Genomic DNA, 26,590 nt, shown 5'->3' with positions numbered 1-26,590 from the left:
AACAGATGAAATGAACTGAGGCACAGAGATGCTAAGTAACTTGCCCAAGGTCACTCAGCTAATAAATGGAAGAGCTGGGATTTGAACCCAGACCATCTGACCCTTGAGTCTAATACTCGGGTCAGAAAGCCTTATGTACTAGACAGAAAAAAAGATATGAAGCAGACAATACACAAAAGAGGAAATACAAATATTTGAGAAACATAAGAATTATTTTTCAGTTTCAATGGCAGTAAAGTACCAATAAAAACAATGAGATGCCTTTTCTGTCTTCAAATCAGAGCAGATTTCTAAATGTTATAATAAGCCATAAATACGGGCCATGCTGGAGTGAAAGGGAGACTTCTGCAGGTAGACTTGGTTGTATTCGGGTGACCTTTCTGAGAAAATACTGTGGAAACACTCAGAACAGCCCTCAGGAATCTCAAAAATGCCATTTGATGAGGAATTTCCATTCTAATCTAATTTGAGACAGCAATTAGTTAGACAGAGATTCACATGTGAAGATGTTCATAGGAAGATTATTCCAAATAATGAAAAATTAGAAACAACCTATGCGTCTGATAATTGAATACAGGTTAAAGAAACTGTTGAATCTTCACAATACGCAATTAGATGGTCATTTTAAAGGAATTTGTTTAACAAAAATACCATAAGCAAAGTGAGGAGACAGACCATGGACTTGTGGGAGAAGACACTTAGAATGCACAGCACAGGGAAGAATTGTGTAAATAAAAGAATACACAAAGAAAACTTACAAATCAGTTAGAAAAAGGCAAACAAAGAGAAAAACAGAGGCCCTTCATAAGAAGAGGCAACTCAGGGCGATACACGGAGTGACAATCCCTCTCACTAGGAGTCAGGGAAATGCAGAATCATTCACTGTACTTAGCAGAATAGCAAGAGTTTAGAGGCAAAGATAGAGGGAAGCGTTCAGGCCCATCGCTGATGGGGCTGGACATGACCGCAGACGCTGTGGACAGCTGTGAGGCCAGACCGAAATCCAAACATGTCCACCACCCTCATGCTTCTAGGGACCAACCCTGCACAGACACAACTTGGTACAAGGAGACATGGTCAAGAACGTTCATGGTAGTGCTGCTTATAATAGCAGCAATATTCCTCTTGTTGTAGAATATGTACATTATACATGATATTGTGTAATAAAATAACAGTTCTCATTAAAGAACTGTCCATCAGAAGGGAAATGGACAAGGAAAATCTGACTTCTACCTAATGGGATACTATGCATAGTTGAAATAATGAGCCAGATCCCTAACTATCGGCTCAGATAAATTTTAAAAAACAATGCTCAGTGTGAAGAGCAAGTATAAAAAAGATATCTCAATGATACTATTTATGTAAGTCTTTAAAACAAACTAAAAATATTGCATAGTATTTAAGGACATATAGGAAGAAAGTGTAAAACGAGCACACCAGTAATGAACACTGGCTTCAAAAGAGTGGGTCTTTGCTGGGAGAAGTGGCTACAGGGCAAGAATGGGAGATGGGGGTTAAGCTGTATCTTTATGATTTTTTTTTTTAAGGGAAGGGTTGAAGCTGATACAGCAAAATGTTGACTAATGTTCTAAGTCTGGATGGAGTATGTGTCTTTTCTGTTAAATTATTTTTTGTACCTTTCTGGATATTGAACTGTTTCAAAATTTCAAACAATTTTTTTAAAGATTTTATTTATTTGACAGAGACACAGTGAGAGAGAGAACACAAGCAGGGGGAGTGGGAGAGGGAGAAGAAGGCTTCCCACCTGTCAGGGAGCCCGATGCGGGGCTCGATCCCAGGACCCCGAGATCTGACCTGAGCCGAAGGCAGATACCTGACAACTGAGCCACCCAGGTGCCCCTCAAAGAATTTTTTTAAATTTGCTTTTTGAATAATTTGCAGTTCTGTGGAGAAATATTTGTGTTATAATAGTAAGGGACGAAAGCAGGACAACATATGCACAAATATTTACAAATTTCACAAATTAAAGTTCTTGCAAGAGATTAAAATATTCATACTAGTGGCAAGACTCAAAGTCTGCTTTTTCTTTACACCCATCCATATTTTCTGTTTTGTCATTTTCCATTTTGTCATGAAAATGTATTAGCTTAATAAACTGGACAAATTGTTTTTAATGACTATAGAAAAATATGAGTGAGTTTGGCCCTGGGGAAGGGTCTAAAAGCTAGGAAGAGCGTGTACGCTGGGGTGTGGGCATCACTGGCTGTGGGAGAAATCTGTGCTTGAATGCTGGCCTGGAGACTCTCTAGCTGTATGACTTGGTTCATTCAATCTTTTACCCCATCCGTGAGCCCTTACTGAGCACCAACTGTGTACCAGGCTAGGGATCCAGCAGTGAATGGAACATACCCCGTCCTTCCATCCCTGTAGAGCAGACAGGCCGGTGAGAGGGAACAGTGCACACATCACCACACAAGTCATCTCTTCACTGCAGAGTGCCAGGGCCCCCATGAGGGGAGAGTCCAAGGGTGATAACAGGAATCCAAGTTGGACTGGGTGGCCAGGGACTCTGGCTGCAGAGCCACATTTAACTGGGATCTAAAGGATGAGGAGGGGGCGCCTGGGTGGTTCAGTGGGCTAAAGCCTGTGCCTTTGGCTTGGGTCATGGTCTCAGGATCCTGGGATCGAGCCCCACATCAGTCCCTCTGCTCAGTGGGGAGCCTGCTTCCCCCTCTCTCTCTCTGCCTGCCTCTCTGCCTACTTGTGATCTCTCTCTGTCAGATAAATAAATAAACAAAATTTTAAAAATAAATAAATAAAATAAAGGACGAGGAGGCCTGGAGCCCAGTAAAAAGAGTGCTTCAAGAGAAAGGAAGGCTCTGTGAGGCCTGTGTAAGGATGTGAAAGAAGGCAGGGTTCTGGAATGCAGAGGGTGAGGGAGAGAGTTGTGTCAGGGGATGCCAGCAAGGTAGTCAGGAACCAGATCACTCAGGGCCTTGTGGGCCAAGGAAAGGCCTTTAAGGACACGGAAAGTCACTGAAGACTTTTGAGCAGGGTACTGATGTGACCACTAGATCACCTACATGATCTATGAAGGTTGGGGTGGATGGTGACTGGCCCAGCTAGTCTGTTGGCTGTTGGCATGGCTGCACATGAGGGAAAATGGTGTTGGGCTCAGGGGATGGCAGTGGAGATGGGGGGGATGTGGAAGGGTTTGAAGTTGGTAGGTCTAGGATCGTGGTGGGTCGGGGCCGGTGGTAGAGGAGGTTACAGTGAGGGAAGGGCCGAGGAGGAGGAGGGCCAGGTTTGGGGCAGCGACAGTTGTGGCTTGGCAGGAGTGGGAGACACTGCTCTGGGGAAGCAGGGTGGAAGCAGGGGTGCTGAGCATGCCACCAAGTATGGTTGAGCTTTGGTTTCCTTGTGTGTAAACCAGGATTTATGGTCTCCCCGCGCCCCCAGCGTGAGCGTTCGGCCCTGTTCTCCAAACCTCTTCTAGAGCGGTCTTCTCTCTCTTTCTCAGGAGGGACATGTTACTCTTGGGGCTGGAACGAGCACGGCATGTGCGGGGATGGCTCCGAAGACAACATCTGGGCCCCGAAGCCCGTGCAGGCTCTGCGATCATCACTGGGACTCCTCGTGGGCTGTGGGGCTGGCCACTCGCTGGCCCTCTGCCAGCGGCCAGCCCTCCCTGAGTTGGGCCAACACCCCAAGGTCGCTGGCTCTTCCCCAGATGCCACTGAGGATGCTGAATCTCAGGAAGCCATGGACAAAGAGAGAAATTGGAAGGAAAGGCAACCAGAAGCTTCTGCCCAAAGCCAATCCGGCAGGTCCAGAAATGGGGGGCTTGTGACAGAGGCCCTTTAATAAAGTGACTTTTCCCACCCAGTGTGTTCCCAGAGGATTGCTTGGTCAACTTGTGGGGTTGGCCTGAGAAGGGCTGTGGAGGCACTGTGGTTGGGCTGACCATGGCCCAGAGCGATGAGAGGCCACCTGGCCAGTGTCTGGGGTTCAAGGACACAGACAGATGGGAACAAGGATCCTCTTGAGAGCAATAACAAGAACCCAAGTGGGTTGCCTGACTGGGGAGTCGGGTCTCTGAGTGACATTTAAACTAGAATTGCCAAAGGACATGGAAAACAGCAGGCTCCAGTCTGTCTTCACCTGGTGGGGACAGAAAGCCCAGCCCCATCCCCTGGGGTGGTTACGGTCCCCCAGCCTTCGATTCTCAGCGCCCGGAGCATTAGTTTGTTGGTTCAAGGAGACTGAGTCAGGCAGGTGGGTGCCGGGACAGGGAGCAGTTCTTGTCCTGGTGACTAGGTGAAGGGAGAAAGAAGAAGGCTCTGGACAGGGGGCTGGAAGGAAGTGGAGATAAGAGACTGGAGGAAGAGGCAGGACTCCTGGGAAGGCCTGACAGAGGAGACGGCTGGGACAGACAAGGGAATCTAGACCTAGCGAGCTCTCAGAAGATCGGTATCTCCATCCGAGCCAGGCAGGACCCCGGACCTAGTCTGTATAACTAACAGCTAAGCTGTGTAGTTTCCGATGAGGAGGGATAGGCCACAGCAAAGGCAGGGGAGTCTACCCCTAACCCCTGATATCTGCCTGTCTGCCCTCCTTGCCTCTGCAGGAGGGCTTTCAGGTAAAATGGGGACCAGGCCAGACCACAGGCCCCAGGCTTCCCTAGGTGGCAGCTGTGGCTTGGGGGAGACATAGTGCCTGTCTCTCTGCCTCAGAAAATGGCTTTCCCTGAGGGACTGTGTGGCAGTGTCACTAGCTGGGTAGCCCAGTCCGTGGCCTGTTCCACACCACCTTCCCTCTGTGACTCAGGAGAGGATTGGGTCTGTGAGGGCTAGGCTCTATGAAGTGACAAAACCCCAGGACATCAGAACAGAGGACCGGCAAGATGACCTAGCCTAGTGGCCTTCAAAGTGCATTTGTTAGAGCCATAGATGTCTCCTGAGAATTCAGTGGCCACCTGGGTGGGCTGTGAGTGAAGGAAAGCCATGTGGACGGAGGTCTGGGTCCCCACCCCCCACGTTATCCACAACAGCTTTATTTTCATCTGTATTCACACAGAATTGACAAGGGGTCCTTGAGAAAGTTTTGAAACCACTGGTCTTATCCAACGCTTTCATTATTCATTTGGAGAAACAGAGGCCTGTAAAGGGAAAAGGGTCACATACCTCACTCCTGGCCCAGGGTCCTGAGTGGGAGGTGACCCATACAGAGCCTTGAGCTAAACCAGGGGGGCAGACGAGGGGCACCCCTGGGACGAGGAGTAGGTTCAGCTCCGTGGAGTGGGGATGCCGACAGTCCTGAGCTCCCCAGGTCTGAACCTAGAGACCACCTACAGCCACTGGCTGTCCTTGGACACCAGTGCGTGGAGCCCTCTCCTGGTATTGTAGCCTAGAAAACAGCACTGCCCTGGCCAGCAGAGCCTTGGGTGCCCACCTCCCACAACCCGTAGAGGCTAGAACGGCCTCTAGGCACTTCCACAATGGGAAGGCCATCTCTGTGCACCTGAGCTGCTCTTGCCAAGGCTCCCACACCCTCAGAGATGGGGCAGTTGCATGGCCCAGAGATGACCCATCCTGGAGCAAGCCCACAGTTACTGCCGCCCCCTACCTCCAGGCCTACAGGCGAATGATCGGCATCAGACGCATCGGCCAGAAAACTGTCCCACCTCGGATAGTACTCAGGCCCATACTCCTAGACAGGCTTACTGCTCACAAGAAGCCAACACACTCTCTCCCGCAGCGTGGTGGCCTAGGGTTCCCTCCCGCCTCCGTCAGCACCGGCTGGAAGAATCCCCAGTTCCAAGTCTTCTGCTGAGCCCTGGTGCCTCTCCCGAGGCCCTCCCCGTGGGCATAAGAAGGAAGCGTCTCGGGGCTCCTTCCCAGCCTGGAACAGGGGCAGGCCTGCTTCAGACTGGCTCAGAAGCTGATTCAGACTGTTCTGGCAAGCCTGCGGGGCACAGACCATCCCCATATGGGGGAGTGAATGACTCCCAGCTCTTGACAACACCGCACACATTCCTGTCCCCTCCACTTCCTCCGTCTGCCTTCTCTACCGCAGCCGCCAGGCTTTCTGCAAGCCTGTCCACTGGGCCTGATGAGTGCCTGGGAGCTCCGGGGGCTGTCGACAGTGTCGCCCAGATGTTTTCCGGACCCTTTGATTCCTGTGGTCATTCTCAGACTTGTAGATGTCCATGCCCCTCATTCCAAATAGATCCTGAGCTCCTTGAGGGCCAGGGACAGAATCTTGGTGAACTCTGGAACCCCTTCACCGAGGATGGGCCCTGATACAGAGGAAGTGCCCGGTAAGTGTTCACGAAGGAACCGAGGAGCACACTCTTAGGGCCACCAGGGCTGAAGAGGCTCAACAAGGGGGTCCGATCCCTCACGCCCGCCTAGCCTCCGTTCCTCTCTTCCACGTGTGTGGGAACTGTGTTGTGCATTCTAACCAGTTGAAATTTAAGGTCAGTATCTTCCACCTGGTTAGCTAATGCGCCTTAGGAGGCAACTGGAGCAAATACCCGCTCATTTTAAAAAATTACTTCTTTTCGGGCGCCTGGGTGGCTCAGTGGGTTAAGCCGCTGCCTTCGGCTCAGGTCATGATCTCAGGGTCCTGGGATCGAGTCCCGCATCGGGCTCTCTGCTCAGCAGGGAGCCTGCTTCCCTCTCTCTCTCTCTGCCTGCCTCTCTGTCTACTTGTGATCTCTCTCTGTCAAATAAATAAATAAAATCTTTAAAAAAAAAAATTACTTCTTTTCTGATAGGCCAAGTAGATGGGCCTCCAAGTTCCTCCCGCGTGAGAAGGAAGGGAGCAGAAGAGGGGTGTGAGCCCTACGGTGTGCTCGCAGGTCCTGCGCCTGGCATCTGTGGTGACTGTGCAGTCCCCACGTTCCAGGTGTTAGTGGGCTGTTCGCATCCTCACAATCTGTCTGCCACACAATCCCCCCACCCGGGCCACAGGCACCCCCTCTTCCCTTGATCCCCCACCATCTTGGCCCCAGTAGCTGTCAAATCCAAACTAGATGAGACCGTGCTTCCAAAGGTGAATCCAGGCCCGGGGCTCAGAGGAAAGTGCTCTCCCTGCCCCCTACCCCGTTGCCCCCTCCCCCCGCCACCCCAGGCTCCTGCCACTTCCATAGAAAGAGACTTAGTAATAGATGGGAATTGGCAGTCAGCATGTTAGGTGGGAAGTGGTGGGACGGTCGGGGGGGCGCCAGGGCAGATGTTCCAGCAGGAGAGTGAGGTGGCCAGATGTGTGGAAGGTTCTGAGCAGCGTGTAAAGTGGCCACTTCCCTCATACCCGCTGCACTTCATGAAGGAAGGCAGGAGGCCAGGTCCTGAGTGCCCTGGGATTCAGGACCAGCCATGCTAGTGATCTTGTCCGTTCTGGGCTCTAGCCGCAAGAAGGCCCCAGTTAGCTTGAGATGGCTTCACCGGAGCCCTGGAGCCAGCCCACCTGGGTGAAAATCTTCCTTCATCTTTCCCTAGCTGTGTGCCGCTGGGCCAGTTCCGTTACCTCTCTGCACCTGTCCTCTTGCCTCTAAAATGGGCAGGTGGAATTACTGTGGGCTCTTTCCCAAACAAACCCTCCCACACCCCCCCACTCAGCAGACATTCAATGTATGTTCGTCTCCTTTCCCCATCAGCTACTCTGTCCCAGAAAACCCGCACTGCAAATGGCTTTGTGTTCAGCCCCCTTGGGTCCGCCAGAGGAACCAGGCTGACTCCCAGGCAGGGTGAACGTGATGTTCCCTGCAGCCGCTGAGGCTGCTTGGCTCTCACGTCCCGGTACTTTGGATGGCTGTGCCGCACACAGTGTGACTTAGCAGCTCTTTGGCTGCATGACCCTTTGGGCCTTATTGTACTCATTGCCCCACTGACCCCGCGCCCTTGGTTCCCGCGCCCCACGGGCAAAGGCTCCGAGGGGGCACGGCACTGCTGGAGGAGAATTCACGCCCACCTTCAGCCTCCCACCCACCAATCTGACGGCTGACCCGGGCCATGCTGGGGGCATCAAGGGAGCCGAAGTCCGGCGAGACTGACACCCACTTGGTTGTGGCCCTGGGAAGCCCATTCTCTGCATTCTCCTGTGCAGACCTCACTTCCTCATTTATAAGATGCTCAAAGGCTGACTGCCATGACCGCTAGGGACTTACCACCCGAACATTCCTGGATTCTCCAATGGATAAAAAAAGAATTGGAACCCAAGTCCCTCCTCTATTCCCCTTGAGAAACCAAGTGAACAACCCACACAAATCCAGATCCCTGAGAGAGGGCTCCTCGCCTTCAAGACGCCTCCCGGCTGAGTGAGATGCATGCAGTAAGGGAGTCTGGTGGACTGGACCTAGCAGGGTTCCACAGGGTAGGGCACCCAGACCTGTCAGTAGGGCCCCTGCCTCTGCCACCATCAGATGCATGAACGGCCCTGGGAGGGGGTGGCTAATGTCTGCACGGGGGCTGGGAGCTCTGACATGGTCAGGTTCAAGGACTCGTCAATATGGCATGACTCGCAGAGAAGTTTCCCCGTCACTGAACCCCACCAGAGGACATGCTCCTTTTAGGGTCAAGTCTTTGCTCCAAGCCTTCTGAGAACGGTCTCCCTCGCCACACCAAACAGGAAGAACCTGCTTTTTCCCAGCAGGAAGACAGCCAGCCCCTCGGTTTACCCCAGCCCAGCCCAGCAGGCCTGATTATAGGCACATCGCAACCCTGCCCAAGGCAATAAAAACCCGAATCCATGCTTCATCTCAAAAGTCAGCTTTTTATTATGGAGGGCCAAGGCCCAAGGAGGGGAGGGTGTTGAGCTAAAGCAGCATTGCTCTCTTTCCAGGAAATGTTGCGAGCTGCAGTGAAAGCTCGAGATGTTGCATTTTTTTTTTTCCACTCAAGCATGTGTTTTTCAAAAATATCATCCTTCCCCACCCCCCACCCCACCACTAATTTTAGAATCAGATCAAAGCCAAGCTACTGTCCTCTGTTTCTGTTGGGAAAATACTATATTTATTCAAGATGCAGAAGTGGGTCTCTGCAAACCTCCAATTGCTTCAGGAAAACAAATCTGCTTTAGACTATACAGAAACCATGATACAAAATTTATTTCATGCTAGAATTGCTTTGCATCACATTGGGCATGCAGTTTTTTACTCTGAAGTACTAAATTGCATACAATGCCAGGTTGTGCCTTAATAAAGGTGGAGGGGGGCCGCCCCTCCCGTGGTCCTGATTTTGGTGTTCTAAGGTAACACTCGGAAGATCCGCACGGTGTTGATTATTTACTATGAACAACTTGTTATGGGAGCTGGTCACACTGGGTCTACACACCAAGAAGATGATAGAATCAACCTAGACTAGCCGCTGTCAGGGGTCTTGGGGAGACGTCCGCTGGGTCACAAGCATGCCAGACAGAGAGGGAAGAAAGCAGCAGTGCACGTTTCCACAATTCTACTTGGAGCAAAGTTCTCGGTTTCCGCGTGAGAGATGAACTATGAAGGTGAGGTCAATATGACCGATGACTGACCGACTGCCCTTTTGGGAACCTTGACTCTCGAGCTTGTGTACAAAAAGGGAAGCCATCCATCCATTCCCAGTCCCCACCCCTACCCCCGGCCCCCAGAAACGTACAGGTTTCTACCAAACGCTGATACAGTCTGGCTCCAGCAACGTGTGTCAAAGTAAAGAGCTTGGAAAGAAAATAGAGGACTTTTTGCTTTTTTTTTCTTGTTGTTGTAGTTGTTTGGGGTGATCATGACAGTTGCAGGAGGGTTGGCGGGTTTGGTTTGCTGGGTTTTCTGTTTAACTTCATGCAAGTCATGCTAAGGAACCCCTCCACCCCCCGCCCCGAATAAAATAAAATGTAAAAAAAAAAAAAAAAAAAAAGAAAGAAAAAAGAAAAGAAAAAAGGAAAAGAAAGAAAAGGAAAGAAAAAGAAAAGGAAAAGAAGGAAAAGAAATCCTCTACGGTCAGTTACCATTTGGCCGTAGAAAAAGCTACGTCCGTCCTAGTACAAGACCTGGGCCACTCGGACTCGTCCGGCAAACCTGCATTGGCGTGAATTTACTCTGTCCGAGGGTGAGGAGGGGCTGCTGGTCCACCCAGATGCTTAATAGCCACCAGTGTCCTCGGCCAAGCCGCCTGGTCAAGTCACTCTCACAGCCTCTGTCGGCATATACTTAGCAATGACAGGGCTTTCTTTGCAAAGATCTGTATGTAAAGAATACAATTAACACTTGAGCTTCTCTTCTCGGCTTTCCCATCCCGCTTGGTACTTAGTTTTTAAGGAAGGAGGAGGAAAGACAGAGCAGACACATGCAGAGGCAGGCAGATTCTTCTCCAGCTGGCTTGGTTTTCCCATGCAGTGAGCCGGCCCAGCGCGCCTCTCTTTCTCCCTCCTGGGGACCGTGTCGGGTCCCTAACTTCCCTACTCTGCACGTGGCTTAGGCACTGCGATTCTCCGGAGAGAAGCAAGTCCTCAGCGCTGTCACGACTCCGTGAGAACAGGGCCGGGTGGATGTGGGTGGGGGCACTTCACCCTCGGTGCCTCCCAGAGACTCTGGCACCCCCGCTTCTGTGGGACTGGGGAGTGGGTTCCACCTGTGGACAGTGGCTGCCGCTGGGCTCCCTTGGCCACTACAGGGAGGTGGGGCTTCTTCTGTCCCACTCTCCCTGGGCTTCTGGAAGCACAGCGAAGAGACTCTCCTGTCCGCTCTTTTAGGCCACCCAGATTGAGCCACCATTCAAGGTGAAGGAGACAGGCTGCCCAGGAGACCTTACTGGGCAGAGCACAGCTACAAAGCCTCCCTGCTTTCCCCCTCCCTCCCTCTGGCCGCCCCTGCTCCTTGGATTCTAGAGCATCCCCCAGGAAAAAGCCAGTTGAGAAGGGGACCATCGGGCCTATCCACGGAAGGTGCCTGGGATGGGCCCGCCCCATGCCTGCAGCCCTCCCCCATGCAGCGCCATGCAGGCAGCTGTATAGGCCGCACTGGGGTCCGAGGGACCTCCAGGCAGGGCAAGGAAGCGGGGGCCAGCCTGGATCCGGTGGGCCCACTAAGCACCAGTGACCAAAAGGACTTCCCCATCTCAGTGTAGGCTGCCTCTCCTCTCCTGGGTTTGGGTTTGCCCTGGACTTTGAATTCTGTGTTTTCTCCTGGTGCATTGTTGAACCACTTCAAATACTGGAGCAGTTGTGAATGGCCACAGGCTAATCAGCTCTTGCTCTAGAAAAACCCACAATCTCTCCCGCCCAGCCTGCCCACTCCAGTCAGCATGCACCCCAAGTGAGCCCGCGAGGCACTCCCAGGCATGCATGAGCTGCCCAGCCAGTCCAACAGGCCCAGGATGGCTTCCTCTGCCTTTCAGGCCAATGCCCGAAGCCTGGAGCTAGGGTGCTCTGGGCCCCCGCCTCAAGCTTCTCTCCAGCCCAAGCTCAAGCTCTAGTAGAAGTCTCCCCCTACTGCCCCCGCCACCCTGCCTTGCTTGGGGGCAGTTTCAGTTAAGGGTCTGATACAAGGAGACCTTGAACGGAGGTCACTGTGGGGCTCAACCTTCACCAACCACAAGGGGGCGCTAACCACACCCGGGGAAATGACCAAGGGTGGAAGGTGGGGCACAGAGTCCTGCTTAACCTTCTCTCCAGGAGTTCTCTGCCACGGGCGATGTTCTGACTAGCACACATCTTATCTCTGCAGTGACACTGGCCTCACCTCAAGCCCTGAGGCCACCTCTGTCTTCATGTCTCCCCTCCCACTGACCTACAGATTCTCTTCAAAGGGTGCTCTTTCAGAACATGGACCTTGGGTGGCTAAGCCCACAGGGTCCTGGCCAGGCCTGGCCGACCCTGTTGCCAAGGGACAGGGGAGCTCACTTGGCATTCTTGGTCTCACCTGCTATCTCCCAGAGCAGCTTGAAGGAGTCCAGGCTCCTCTCATATCCCCACGAGACACCCTACCTGAAGGTCACAGCCCCGTGGTCATCCAGCCTGTCCCCAAGCCCCTTCCTACCCCTCAGCTCAGTTCCATCCCCAGCTGCGTGGACCTCAAGTGCTCTCTGCCAGCCTGACATCCCACTTGGGAGAAAGGGACTCGGACCTCCAGAGACCAACCCTGGGAGGGCTCCTTCTGCTCCTTGCCCCCACCCTGCGTGCCTGCCTGCCCCTCAGCACCCCTCCCCCGCCACCCTCCCGCCCACCTGCAGGAACGCGAGGCGGCCCAGCTGATGCAGAGTGCCCCCACCTCCCCTACATACCCTTTCTCATTCCTCCACCAGGTGGGCACGCGTACTCCCCGGTTGATAAGAGGAAGCAGGGTCCGTATCTCTCGCGGGTGCCCGAGCGAGTAAAGGGCAGGCCCTCATCAGGAGTGAGGGCCTGGTCTATGTGGGGGCAGTCTTCGTTCGCCAGCGCGGCCTTCGCCACCTCCCCATTCAGTTTGGAATCTTCAAACATATAAGCAGAAGCTATTGAGACACTGAAAACTGTTTAGTGGGGGAGGGGGACAGGCCAGAGGTGGGGCATTGGCAAAGGGCAGCCTGTCCCTAAGGACAGAAGAGCGAGTGGGCCATGGAGGGGGGCACGAGGCTACGGGTTCCCGGCTCATTTGGGCAGCCTGTGAGCTGCTCACAGTGCAGGAAAGGAGGGGCTCCTGGGTTTGCTCAAAGTTTGCAAAAAGATGAGTTGGTGATGGGTCCAGCAAGCGCGGTGCTGGGGGCCGAGCCCAGGGCCCAAGGCAGGGCCGATGAGACAGGGTGGTGTGGATGCGGTCATGGGTAGGGGGCCAGACACAGAGCTCAGGGAGAAGACAAACAGACACTCAGAAAAACTCCAGTCCAGAGAGGTGGCCTTTTCAGACCTCTTTCTCTTGCTGACCAGAACCTGGCTGCTGCCCACCCACATCTAGCAGTTCCTCAAGGCTGCCCTAGCCCCATCCAGACCCCATCTCTCAACTCTACCCCTCACTGGGATCCCACCTCATCACACACTCCACACTGTCCTCCACACACACCCTATCTCATCACTCATCCTGCCTCCCACCCATTTGGATTCAACCTGGTCACTCTGTATGTCCCCCACCCCAGACCAGGCCTGGTCACACAGTCTCCTCTGTCCCCACACAGACTCACCCTGGTCACCCTGTATGTCCCACCCCCCACACAGACCAGGCCTGGTCACACAGTCTCCTCTGTCCCCACACAGACTCACCCTGGTCACTCTGTATGTCCCACACCACACACACAGACCAGGCCTGGGTCACACAGTCTCCTCTTGTCCCCACACAGACCCAATTCAGCCATTGAATCTGCCCCATCCCCCACGCAGACTTAAGCTAGTCACTCCATCTGCTCTAATCCCCCACCCTGATCCCGCCAGCGCCCACCATCCTGTTCTGCCCGCAGCGGGCCTGGTCAGCTTGCAAAGGCACAACAGGGATGTATGCATGAGGCAGTGACAGCGGGCCATGATTCGGGAGGGCCTCCCATTCCTCTGCCTCCTCGCAGCAGTGTCCCGGCAAAGCAGAGCAGATGGACGTGTAAAGACAACAGTGGCGGATGGACTCGGGTGGGTAAAGAGGAGTCTTGGCCTCTGGGACAGCCTGAGAAGGAAACTGGGAAGAGGTCTGAGGAGACATTCGGGGGGGGGCGGTGGCGGGGGCAAAGCGTGGCCAGAGCAAGCAGCTCTCCCTCTCCCAAGTCCAGGAGCAGAGCTGTGGAAGCCTCTGGAGCTTGCGGAGGTGGCTCTGTCTGGCCTCAGCTCCCGCCCATCACTCTTGGGGACTGAGCCTGCCCCCTGCTCTCTGCCCTCAAGGCAGAATCTTCCAGGCCAGCGGGGAGCAACTCAGTCCCCACGGTGGGCAACATAATTCCCTCAAAGACTTCATCTGGGGGGAGATCCTCAACGGAAGGCACCACCAACATGGGTATGAACACAAGAGGGGGCTCTCTGAAAGACTAAAGGGGGACCCTCCTCCACGACCCTGTTCACATCATGTAACTACACGCACGAGTGATCCTTCTCCACGTGCACACACTCAGCGTGCCCGTGGGCGGGATCACGGCCCGTGTACACATCATGTCACTACAAAGAGGCAGTCAGTCAAAAGAGAAATGGACCAATCAGGTTTATTCGTAAAGCAAATCCAAAAAAAAATCCCATCATAATTTTGGAACTTAAAAAAAAGTCTGTCGTACAAGATGGCAAAGCATTTCACGTACAGTGCGTTTCTTGACAAATCCCAGGGGCTTCGCTCCCCGATTTATTCTGAACCAGAAAGGCCAGTTACCAAGGTAACTCTGACACCACGTGACTGGGGCCTCTCTGGGGTCTGGGAGCTGCCTAGCGCTTGGGGCGTGTCTGTGGGCACACACGTGTGTGCGCACAGACAAGCCCCGCCTGCCTCCCTGCCTCCCGGTTCTGGCTGGCCCCTGTCTTCCCTCCCAGGGGAGGGGCTGAGGGAGGAGGGCAGCGGGGAGAGAGGGAAGAGGTATCAGGGAGGTGAGAGTGGATAGGGGTGCGGGCTTGGGGCCCACAGTACTCGGCACAAATGGTCCTCAAGGGGAAAACGAGTCCTGGCCGACAGCCTCTCCCTCTGGGAGGGGAGCCAGGGTTTGCTGTCTCTCTGGGGGCCATCGTCTGTCGGTGGAGGAATCCACAGCCGGTGGTTCTGGCCCAGGAGTAGGTCAAGGGGTGGTAAAGCTTGACACCCCTCCTTTGGCCCTGAGTGCTGAGCCCCCACTTATCAGCTCTGCCCCTTGGTGGCCTGGCCCTGGAGGAACTGAGCTCCCAGGGCCTTTAAAGGGCCCCGAGTTGGGCTGGTTTCCCCTACTGGGGCTGGGGGCAGGGACAGCCATCAGGCACCTTTCTGTCCCTGGAAAGACTCCAGGTCACGCCTGGGGTCTGCTGCTTCTCTCAAGCACCACCATGCCCTTTGAGAGGAAGCTGTGACTAGGTGGGTGTATTTAGGTCTCGCTCTGCGAAGGAGCCAGCCTCCCAAGGCAGGTGGCTTATTTGCGGTTTGGGCTGCTCTCAGAAACGGGGAGCATTCTCCCTCCCCAAGTCGAGAGGGGTGGCTGGAAGAGAGAGAAACCAAGCAGGGGCCAACTCTCTAAATCTGGGGAACCCGTGAAAATGGCCAGAAGTGCCGGCTCCCCCACACCTCCCCGTCCTCCTGCCCCCACGCTGTCCTTTGGAGGAGAGGGCCACTGGGAGCCTTGGTTCCCACCTGGCCCCCCCACCGAAGACTGCGCACCTGGCCCCGGGCCCCTCGGGTCCCCCACACCACCCCGCCCGCCTGCAGTGATGGAATGACAGCATGGGCAGCGTCTCACGGAGATGGTTTCCAGGCTTTGAAATGGACTGAGAGAGATGAGCATCTGCAAGAGGGTCATTTTTTTTTAAACTTTGGAGCAAGGAGAACCCGGTGCCTGGGCCCTCGGCCAGCACTGCTGGCTTTTCCGCCCTGCTCTCCGGGCAGCGCCGACTACTTACTGTTCACACCAGCAGCGGGCGCTGGGGGGTAGGGGGGCGCCCGCTGGGCTGGGGCAGGGTGGGGGTGCTGGGCATTTCCTGGGTTTAGCCCTGAGGGGTCTCCCCAGCAGGGGGTTCAGGGGAAAAGTTCCAGGCTAAGTGGGGACAGTCTGTGAGAGACACGAGCGGAGTATAATCACGAGAACTGGCACAAGTCATGCAACAAAACGAGGAAAGAGAGAGAGAGAGAGAGAGACATGATTAGTGGAGAGAGAAAGAGAGAAAATGTGAACAACATAGAAAAGAACACCCATGCCTGGCCCTCAGAGCGGGTTCATTTCCCTACTGCTCCCCTCTTGGCCTGCCTAGGGGCCTCGAGGACCCCACTCCGGGCCCCCACTGCCCAGCCCGGCCCTCTAACCCGAGTAACAACTCGGTCGGCCCGTGCGGAGGGCCCCTGCCCACATCCTGTCTTGTCACCTCTGCCCGCTCCTGTCACCCTCCCTGCCCCTTGGACTCCCACCACTCCCATCACTCACTGTGGCCCGGCAGGGGAAGGCGGAAGGCCAGGGCCAGGGACGCTGCACACTCAGCTGCTCAGGGGGGAGCCCCCGTCCAGAGATGACCCAGAGGCTACAGTGTGTGGCTCCTGGGGAGGCCAGGGAGCACTTTCTCTGGGACTTCACAGCTGCCAGCTGCCCTCCCTGCCAGTGGGCAAAAAGTGGGTCTGGCCACCAACCCTCCCCCATGCCAGCACCCTGCTCACCTATGGTAGGACCCCGCAGCCCCAGACGCAGCACCACAAAGGACCAACCCATATCAGAGGAGCAGAGATGAGTGAGACACGCACGTGAATGGACATGGCAGGACAGAGGGAGCACTCCGAACTGTCCAGAGCAGGTGCTCTAGGACCCCGCCTCTAGATGGGGTGGGAGACCCTTTCTGGGAGACGAGCAGCTTCTCCTAGACCATCAGACCCAGGCGATCCCTATGTGGGATGCCCTCCTGGCATCCCCGCCCCCACGATCCCCACAGGACAAATCCCCCAAACATGGAGGCCATGCCTGCCATGGTACAGAGGAGACAGATCACCCCTCACAGACACACAGACCTAAGTCTTCAGGACAGACCGAGAGGTGGAGGTGAGGGGAGGTGTTGTTGACATGACTGGGAGGCCTTGAGTCCTTGGGACTTAAGGGGAGTTGGGGGTGGTCAGGGGTAGGGGATGCCCCAGAGCCCAGCAGGCTGCATTTAGCCTTAAACCAGATTCTAAAAGCGGAATTGGAAAACCAGATTTTGTTAAGGCCACCTGACTGTCCTTGGGGATGGAGCGAAGCTGGAAAGGCCTTGGGGGCTGTGTCTTACCTCTCTCAATTCTTGTAGGGTCAGGTCTCCACCCATATTTGCCTTCCTCACCTCTGCCCCTCCCCCCGCAACTCACAGATGTCCCCACACCCATCTGGGTATGTGGCTACAAGCAGAGAAGGAAGCAAATGGGAAGGGACCCCATGATGCTGAGATGGAGGTCCCTTAAGGACCACACACCTTGGTGACAGATCATCTAAGTCTCACACACCAGCTTTTGGAAGGAGTGTTCTGGTTAGGGAGGAGGCTCAGAGGGGTCTGGGAGCCAAGGTGGACAGGTCTAGACAACAGGACAGCACCTCCAGTGCAAGTGAGCATTTGGAAAGGGAGGGCGGGCAGAGTGTGGGGCTGGGGAGAGAAAGGCAGGATGGCCTGGGCATCTGGGCTCCTGAGGGCAAGCTTGGGAGGCCCCCAAATCCCTCCTCAGCCAAGGACTGACTGAGCCAGGGCTCTCTGGGTCCCTGAGATCTGGGGCCAGAGACCAGGAGGCTCTGGGAGCAGGGCTGCCATGGCTGGGGGGCCCAGGGGATCCACCAGGAGTGAAAGGGCTTCACGGGTCTGCTGCAGCACGGGAAGAGGGCTGTGTCTCTGGGACTAGCTGGTGTGCATGTCAGAACACATCTGCACTTGGTGTATGCACGCGTGCGTGTGCATGCGCGCACGCGTGTGTGCACCCTCAGCACATGGAGAATACTGGCATTTTCTAGGAGTGCAGAGGAATCTGTGCCTGACTAGAGTGAACTGGGGATCCTTGGTAGGCTGGCCTGGGCACCCTAGCTTGGGGCACTGATCCTGAGGGCCAAGTAGCGCCATAGGGATGTCACCCAACTTTGAGCTCTCCCTGCTGGGGCCTGGACTGAAGGTGTGGGCCAGGCCAGCCCCGACCCTCCGCAGAGCCCCAGGAACTTTCCTTGCCATGATGGCAGCTCCTGAAGTCAGACGTCCACCTAATCCAAAGCAGAGAGGCGGGGTGGGAACTTTCCGCTCGCCTGTGCCTCCCCTGCTGAGCAGGAGCCATGCCTTGGCCAGGGGGATGCAGACCTACCTCAGGCCCCCTGTTCCAGCATTGGAGACCCTCGCCCACCCCGTGGCCTGGCCCATGACACTAACCATGTTCTTCTTGAGTGCCTCGAGGAATCCAGGAAGCAGGGAAGGGTATGGGACCAGAAGAAGGGGCGAGAGAGCCCCCACGGGCAGAGAAGTGGGCCTCGGGGGTACTGCGCTAGGCAGCACAGGTGTGGAATGAAGCCAGATCTGGAGCGGGATGGGGTGGCGGGTGCGCGTCAGCAGGGGGCAGGAATGAGGAATCCCTCATCCGCTGGGGGAGGCCACCCACACCAGGGGAAACGTGCTCATCCAGGGTTGAACTCGCCTGCCACACCTGGGCACGGGGACATCCTCCCTAGACTAAATGCTACCTGTCACTCACTCAGCCTCCCTCACCCTGGCACCTCTTAGCTCAGTGTTGCCATTCTTCTCTGGGTCATTCATTTCCTTGAAATCCCTGTGTCCACAGAATAAGTCGATGGTATTCCATGGGTAGAGGTAGACTATGGGCTTTATATCTTCAGACCAGAGCCCCATGATCAACTTTATGTGCTATGTGCAGGTTCTCATAAAACTGAGATAGTCCCATAACAAACCACTAGCCATGGAATATGAGAATATATCCCACGGTGACTAGTATTGTTTCATGGCCCCCCTCCCTCCCCTCCCGGCCCCCCACTGAATTCACGGGAATGTGGCTGGACACTGGTCTGGTTGTCACGTATTGCTGCTGCAGTCCCTACTGCCGGACATGGGGAGGACCCTCGGTGGGAGGTGGCTGCTGGTCCGTAGTGCTTTCGCCTAAAGCTGCCCGGGATGGTGGCCCCCGCTCGTCCTTTGCTCACCAGCCGCTTCCATCAGAAGGCCACCGGAAACTCCCGCTCGACCATCAACCCAAACAGACAACGTGAAAGCTAGAGTCGCTCCAACAGGTTCCTAAAGATAAATGCTAAACTCTAGAGTGGTGGTAGAAGGTGAGTTTGTTCGGCATGCTGTGGGGTAAGTAAGCTTGTTACGGAGGGCTACAGGTGTCCCCGAGGACGCACCTGGAGCTAGGCAGCCGGAATCAGAGCAGGAGTTCTACTCAGCTGTGGAGACAGGCTCTGTTGCGGGGTGAGAATCCTTGCTACTGCCTTTGCAGGGACCCTCCTGCCCGATCCCCTGCACCAGCTGTGCTGTCTGCACAGCCTGAAGGGGGCCAAGGGAAGACCAAACCAGAAGCTATCTGGCGTTTCCGAATCACACCCACCCCTGCCCTGCCCCAGCCCTGGGACAGTGGCCTGAGTCAGAGACTCATGCTTGCCTCCTGCCCACCGAGCAGCAGCCCCCTGGGCTCCTGCCAAGAGAGTCCTCAGCAACCTCGCGGGCCATGTCGTCTCTTCCGAACCTCACGAGACCAGCGCGCCAACCTCCTTACCCAGGGCCGCCAGTGAGGTTCCTCCAGCAGGCTCTCGCCTTGTGAATTTGGCTGCCCAGCATCTCCCTGGGCTCCCGGGCTCCACACCTCGAGACTGAGTGCGGGGTCCCGGGTCGCCCACGGAACTAAGGAAGCAGTCTGACTGAATCTGGAATCATCGCTACGGGGGGCGGAGGTGAAAGGTCAGATCGACATGCCTCTAAGAGGTTTCCTACCTGCTCTGTTAATTTCTAAAATTTCTTCCTGGGCCAGCGGGCATGTGTCACTCTGAGTACTGTGGTGTGGAGAGTTTACGACAGATTTACAATAATTGGGAGATCCCAGCTGCGGTGGCCGTGGAATATGCTTCTTTTTTTTCTTTGGTAGTTTCTGCTTAGCCATGGCTAAGGAGTAATACATCCCAAAATTGTTCACGATGACGGGCACAGGCATGGCGATGGTGAGCACGCCCGCCAGCGCACACAGCGCTCCCACCAGCATGCCGGACCACGTCTGCGGGTACATGTCTCCGTAGCCCAGCGTCGTCATGGTGACCACGGCCCACCAGAAGCCGATGGGGATGTTCTTAAAGTGGGTGTGCTCACTGGCGCTGGGGTCATTGGGCTGTGCCCCTATCCTCTCGGCATAGTAGATCATGGTGGCGAAGATCAGGACGCCCAGGGCCAGGAAGATGATAAGCAGCAAGAACTCGTTGGTGCTGGCGCGGAGAGTGTGGCCCAGAACCCGCAGGCCCACAAAATGGCGGGTCAGCTTGAAGATGCGCAGGATACGCACGAAGCGGACGACGCGCAGGAAGCCCAGGACGTCCTTGGCGGCCTTCGAAGACAGGCCGCTCAGGCCCACCTCCAGGTAGAAGGGGAGGATGGCCACAAAGTCAATGATGTTGAGCGAGTTCTTGATGAACTCTACCTTGTTGGGGCAGAAGACCACACGCATGAGGAACTCGAAGGTGAACCAGACCACACATACGCCCTCAATGTAGGTGAGAAAGGCCTCGGTCTCCGCCTCCCGGTAGTAGCGCACTTGTGTGCCATTCCGGACATTCTCGATCTCTGTCTTGTTCACGATGGGGTTGAAGCGCTCGTGGGTCTCCAGGCAGAAGGTGGTGATGGAGACCAGGATGAAGAAGAGGGAGGCGAAGGCCACATACTGTGGAGGAGAAACACAGGGTCAGAGGGAAGCCCTCCCACCCAGAGCAAAGCAACCTGGGGTACCTTGGTGTTGGCTCCGGCCAAAGGCCAGGCCAGGGGAGGACGCCTGCTCGCCAGCCCCTCCAGCATGGGCCAAATGGACGGGCCACCTTTCCCTCCTCGGAGCACCGAGTTAGGATGCTCAGGGAGGTAAGAAGTTGGGGCAGAATTGCTTTGTTTTCACAAATGCCTTTCCTTTCCTCCTGGACACACAGCTCAACTCCATTTGCCAAGCTTCCTTGGGATGAGGTGGGGTCCCGTGACTGAGTTCACGGTCGGGGGACAGCACGTGAAAGGGATGGGTGCTAACGACAAGCCAGGCCCTTAGCACCTTTCCTCCCCCAGCTGCCGGTTACATGCTGATGTTCTAGGAGCCAGAAGGGCCACCACAAGGACGTAGCCTCGGTCCCTGAAAATAAAAATATCCACTAAGTACCTGAGTGGGAAATCAACTACTGAGGTATTAAGCTGCTGTGATTTGGGGGTGACTTAGTAAAGCACTTAGCCTACCCTGACTGATAAAAGTGACTTTGCCTGCTGAGGCTCAAGGTGGCAAAGGAATGAGACAGGGCTGTGATGGTGGAATTGGGCCCCTCAGTGGCCACATGGCCCAGCCCTCCTCTTCCTACCACAGTCCATTCACGCTCTTTTTCAGGAATGTGTACGTCACCAATGTAGTCTCTTTTGGGTCCTCTCAAGTCTAAAACTGCAAAGATAGATATCTGCCCCAGGGCCTTAGACAGCTTTTACGCCCACCCCCACCCCCATTCTCCTAGGAATTCCCACCACCAGCTTGGAGGTGAGCGTCCCATTCTTGGAGGTACTGAAATACAGGCTAAATGCTCATTTGTCAGGGATACTGTGTTGTAGGTCCAGTAGCAGAAGGACAACTGGACTGGGGGTCCGCAAAGGCACCAAAACTATAGGGTCTGCTTCTCTCCTGCTGAGTATGGTAGTGGGTGGAAGCGAGGAAGGAGTTGCTGGAGGGCTGGGGCTTTCTGAACATATGTGGCTGCCCCCTCTTCTCAGACCCCACCAGTGAGAAGGAAATGGTCAGGATGGCCCAGCCTGTCCAGAACCATCTGAGACCCTGGAGAAAGGTTCAGGAGCTCCTTTGGTTTGGTTTGGTGGCCCCATCTGATGACCCTGGGCTTCACTAGCCCCCAGTAGACCTGGGTACCTGAGGAAAGAGAACCGAGGAGCTATCTGTCCTGCTAGACTGAATTCCAGGCAAGGCCTCTTCTTACAGCCTCCAGTTGGGTCCCCCAGAGCTCTAGAAGAACCCCAGCCAGTCAGTTCTCCTCCAGGTGTCCAGTTGGTCATCCTTGCTTGCATGTTCCCATAGCTCCCCTTCCCTCTGGGGCCCCTTCTCCCAGCCTGTGTAAGATAGACAATGTCCCAAGCCAGTCCATCTTCTGGAAGCAGCCTTGGGCTACAGTCTGGTTGGGGTGACCCCTATGTTCTCCCTCTGTGAGCTCCCCTCACAGAGAACTTCAAGGAGGGCCAAGGCCCCATATGGTATCCACAACAAGAAGCAGCCATGCTGCTTCCAGAATAATGTAGTCCGCAGAGATGCACCCCCCCACCCCCCACACCTTGTGGTGGTCGTCGGTGTGGGGGCAGCATTGTCGGGTCCAAGAACAGCCCTGTCTGGGTTGACCATAGCCATGGGACCTGCCACATAATCTGGCATGGATCTAGAAACCGAGAACCATGTGGACCTTTCAAGGAACATTCTGGTTTGGAGGAAGGGGAGAGGAAAGGGGAAGCAACAAAGACAGCATTTTAGAATGTCAGAGTAAAAGAAGCCTTTAGAGAGTATCTGGTCCAAGACACTACATGCTACAGATGGGAAGTCTGGGGTCCCGCAGACAGGAAGAAGTCTCGGGGCCTTATGCTACGCTCATAGTTCTGTTGGTTTTAGGGCACTGTACACTTTTCAAAAATTTTATCCAGACTACTATCAAGTATGATCCCTGTGAATCCTTCCTTCTATCCATGGATGGATCCCTCCTGGCACTCATCTATCCCTCCTTCTTTCCTTCCTCCCCATCCCCTCCCTCCCTCCCATCCTCCCTTTCATCCTCACATCCATTCCTCTTTCTTTCCTCCTCCCTCCCTCCACTCCTTCCTTTCTTTTTCCTCTCTCCCTTCCCTCCCTCCCCCTTCCCGTTCACCATGCAGGCAATCATTCTTCCCTTCCCTCCTCTCTTTTCCTTCCCTCCTTCTTCCTTTACTCTCTCCTTTCCTTCTTCCCTTTCTTCCTTCCGCCTGCCTGCCCATCCATCCATCCATCCATCCAACCATCCATCCTTTCTCCCTTCCACTCTTTCCAGCCACCAGGTTATGGCCAGCAGAGTGGAATAAAGCCTCAGCCTTGGGGAGCTCCCTGCCCAGCAGAGAGTAAAAGACACACTCAAGGACAAGTCCAATGCAGTGGACTGAAAAGAGACTCTCCCTCGGGCCCTGAAAAGCAGGTGGGGTTTGGACAAGGTGGAGCAGGGTAGGGACTAAGCCGGGTCTCCCAACTCCAGAAACAGCTCTCTAAGGGTCTGGATAGGGGAGACCTGGCTCACCCCAGAAGTGGATTAGGAAAGCCAAGTGGCAGCAACTGCGAGTGGCCACCAACTCTGACCCACGTTTATCTAGCTCCAAAGCTCCTGCCGTCACCAAAGTGGCCAAAGCTCCTAGAGCTAAAAATGTCTTCCAAAATGCTGGTTATTTGCCTCCAGGTTTCCTCGCAGTCCCCAGAGGCCCGGTCATCGGGCTTGGCACTCACCGGATCCCAAAGGGCAGTTCCTGCCCCTGCCCTGGGCTTTTTGAGGCAGGAGGACATGCACAGCTGAGGAATGTGGAGAGGCGGGGCACCCTGCCTCCCTGAGCTCCCCATCCTAACCAATGACAGGAGGCACGAGGCACCCCCCTTCACTGCCCCATCAGCCATGGCCTCCTCCTCCCAAACCCTCCCTCACCTGTCCTCCATCCCCTCTGCTCACATGTGATCCTCGCTCCATAGGACCACTACCATCAAAGTCAGCAGGCTTCCGGCATAGAGTCCAGTCTCCATACAGCTACCAGAGGGAGCGACCCATTGGCATCCCAGCCCTCTGCCCAGGCCACCGGACCATGCTGCCCACAGAGAGGAGCCCTGACACAGGGGACGCTCTGCACCCGGCCTCCCCGGCCCGAGAGCTCACTCCCTACCCGCACCCAACATTCTCGCCATACACAACTCATTGCCATTTCTGACCCCCTTCTCCGGGTCTCCCAGTCTCTGTGTCTTCATACCTCTAGAAAAACCCATTCATTCCTCAGTGCCCCCACTAAGTAGCCCTACTCCTGGGACCCCTTCTCCAGGTGAGGCTCCTCTTGGAGCTGAAGCCCTAACGAGGCAGCAAATGAAGGGACCCCCCAAAGACTCTCTAAATTCACCCCCAAGGAGGCAGCAAACCTGTCTCCAACACTGGCTCATTAGTGCTTGGGGAGGCTCATGGGAACAGCCCCAACAGGGCCCTGATGTCCCAGGTGCCTCCGCCGGCCCGCAGAGCTCTCACTCCACTTGCCCCTCTCACTTGAGGCCATGAAAGAGGGCGGGTCTTACACAGTTAGGGTAGGAAAAAGTATTGGTTCTTAGCAATCCATGCAACATCCTGCCTAGATTCTTTCCTCTCTGGGCCCTAGTGCCCAGGGAGTTGGCAGGGGCAGGGTGGCAGTCCAGCCCAGCCCAGAACCTGGCACCAAGACTAGGGAGGAAGCAAGGAAAGTGGCAGCCAGGCCTGCCACCCAACCTCACCTTCCCGGGCACCCCCCTGCCTGATCTCTGCTGCTGGTAGGCCTGGTCCTCGGCCACAGGCCAAGCCCCAGGAACATCCAGGCCCTCAGGAGGGCCCCTAGGAGGGCTGTAGAGACCAGTGCCCCTGGCTTGCTCAGACTGCCATATCCTCGTATGCCCAGAGACCAGCAGGCCTGCCACAGAGCACAGCCAAAGGGAGAGCTCACCTCCAGCTGAGTCCCAGCTCCCTTTGGTCCGTCCTCAGAGAAGCTGAGCACAGGAAGGAGGGGGCAGAAAGCTTCCAAAGCTAAGGACCCACTCGGCACCATTAGTCCTCTCTCCGACCTAATGAGATAGGGAGTCCTACCCTACTGTGCCAAAAAGGAAACCCAGGTACACAGAGGTCAGCGACTAAACCAAGGGCTCAGAGCTCATGATGAGGCTGAGGCTAGGACCCAAGTTCATCTAGCTCTAGAATCGAACCTACTTCTACCAGCAGAGCTGCCAGCGCACCTGGGTGGTTGGCCCTGTGTTTGGACGCCTCCATCCTGGAGCTTGGCACCCACAGGTCAGACTCCCTGAGGGCAGGTTATGCCTATCCCGGTGAAGGAGAGAACTGGGCCGCCCGGCCCCCCAATGAATTGTTCTTGGGCCGGCCCAGCTGCCTAGGACTTGCTCGCACCCGGGACAACAGCAGCCCAGGGATAGGGAGGCTGCCCCCAACCTCATTCAGGGAATCACCACCAACAGCAGCCTTGGATGGGCTTGCCTGTGTCCCCACCTGGCCACCTCCTCACACACCCAGAAAAGGGCAGGCTGGGAGATGATCCCAACTTGTTCAAGGGGCTCAGCCAGAGGGACTGGGCAAGTGCGTGGGGATGGGGCATTCTTGGGGGTGGCCGAGCCTGGCGGAGAGCGACGCTGGGAGCCACATCTGCAGCAATCCCGGGTCAGCAAGGGGCTGAAGGCAAGGGCAAGGGCCGCACCCTACGTGAGCCGTCTGCGTCCCAGAGACCGCGGACACACACAGCTACCCAGAGCACACCCTTCACCCCTTACCCTAAGCGCATTCGCCGTCCATGCAGCCACACAATCTACAGCCCAGGGGCCTGACTGCACATCTGGAGATGACACAGGGGCCAAGGGGCTGTATGGAAGCATACCCACAGCCCCCCACAGCTCTGGTCCCCCTGCACTGGGGGCACACGATGACGTGGCAGCCATCCCCGCACGGCATTCTCACTATCATACAGTAGAACCCAGGCCTGGCCACCGGGCTAGCCCCTCATCTGCCCACCTCACCCCTGTAGGTGTGGCTGGCTCAGCGTCTGTCTCTCCCATAGGACAGCAGATCCAGCCCACCTTGCCTCTGCCTCTTTAGCCTTCCTCAATGCCCTCAGCCTGCCTCCCCACGGTGATGGTGCCAGTGCTTGGATTTCCAGGCCTTACATCTGCCCCTCAGTCCCCAGCTGCCTGATTTCCTGCCCACCCCCCCCGACCCCCGCTGCCAGGCCTCGTCTCCCTTCTCTAAGCCCACCCCAGCGGCCGCCTTGCCCCCCACACCCAGGATCCAGGCCACTGTAAGACCAGCCTCTCCTGGGCTGTTAGTTTGCCAGGGGAGGAAGAGAGGCACAAAGGGACTTTTGCCTGGCAGCCCAGGGACAGGGACAGTTGTCACCTAGCCTGGCCACCGCAGAGGCCACCCAGTGAAATTTCAAGACAACACAGGCAAGATCACCAGATAATGCAGCATAAACCCAAGCTGGTAGTCCTGGCCCCCACCCCCCCCAGAACCAAATCACAAACTGTGAAAGACCCACCAATAGTGTTCTAGAAAGTGGTAGCCATGGCAACAGAAGGAGGCATCCCATTTCTATGGTAACTCGGGTGGCGAGGCTGTTGGCTGTAAAGTCAGACAAACCTACTGAAGCTCTGTTGACTTAAGAAGATGTTTTATAAATCACCAAGTTATTTTTATGGTAACCCCGCCCCTGAAACCATAAATCAGAAAAGCAATTTACTATCTATTAAAATGACCAATATGTGTGATGACTTTCATTTATAAATTATGTATGCCACAGTCATCTGTAGAAGATTGTGCTTGCCTTCCAGAATTGTTCTGGGGTTTGCGGTGGGGTTCTGAGTGCTCTCAGTCTGGTGTTCCAGGAACAAGGTGATGGTTGGACTGTGGTGCATGGACCACCGTTCGGGTCTGGCGCTCACGTGCTGTGTGACCTTGGCAAGTCACTTCCCTTCTCTGGGCCTCAGATTCATCACCGGTACACTGAGGGTTGGACTCGGTCCCTTCTGAGGATTCCGAGACCAGGCAAGGCTGCAGGCAGTGGGGCTCATCACGGGGCCCCTGGCTGC

The 26,590-nt window shown here is 55.5% G+C and overlaps 2 protein-coding genes across 10 annotated transcripts in view; one reads left to right on the top strand and one right to left on the bottom strand.

Annotated features, from left to right (window-relative positions):
- The window catches only part of SERGEF (secretion regulating guanine nucleotide exchange factor), a 217,265-nt gene extending 213,417 nt beyond the window's left edge, over nucleotides 1–3,848 (top strand). For 8 of the 9 annotated variants that reach the window (XM_032881155.1, XM_032881154.1, XM_032881153.1 and 5 more), the window contains one exon: nucleotides 3,482–3,848. In XM_032881155.1, the coding sequence (XP_032737046.1) occupies nucleotides 3,482–3,825 (344 nt within the window). In that variant the 3' untranslated portion in view covers nucleotides 3,826–3,848. The remainder of the gene's footprint in view (nucleotides 1–3,481) is intronic. The other variant, XR_004385402.1, reaches the window with a different exon arrangement.
- A 6,014-nt stretch (nucleotides 3,849–9,862) lies between these two features.
- The window catches only part of KCNC1 (potassium voltage-gated channel subfamily C member 1), a 41,733-nt gene continuing 25,005 nt past the window's right edge, over nucleotides 9,863–26,590 (bottom strand). The window contains exons 2-4 of the mRNA XM_032881150.1: nucleotides 19,474–20,407; nucleotides 12,216–12,404; nucleotides 9,863–10,175 (exon numbers count right to left, since the gene is read on the bottom strand). Coding sequence (XP_032737041.1) covers nucleotides 10,111–10,175; nucleotides 12,216–12,404; nucleotides 19,474–20,407 — 1,188 coding nt within the window. The 3' untranslated portion in view covers nucleotides 9,863–10,110. The remainder of the gene's footprint in view (nucleotides 10,176–12,215; nucleotides 12,405–19,473; nucleotides 20,408–26,590) is intronic.

Source organism: Lontra canadensis, unplaced genomic scaffold (genome assembly GCF_010015895.1).
Source record: "Lontra canadensis isolate GAN:19392208 unplaced genomic scaffold, GSC_riverotter_1.0 scaffold74, whole genome shotgun sequence".
Classification (NCBI taxonomy): Eukaryota; Metazoa; Chordata; class Mammalia; order Carnivora; family Mustelidae; genus Lontra; species Lontra canadensis.
The sequence above is the reverse complement of the archived record's forward strand: the minus strand, read 5'-3'. Positions and strand labels throughout refer to the sequence as shown.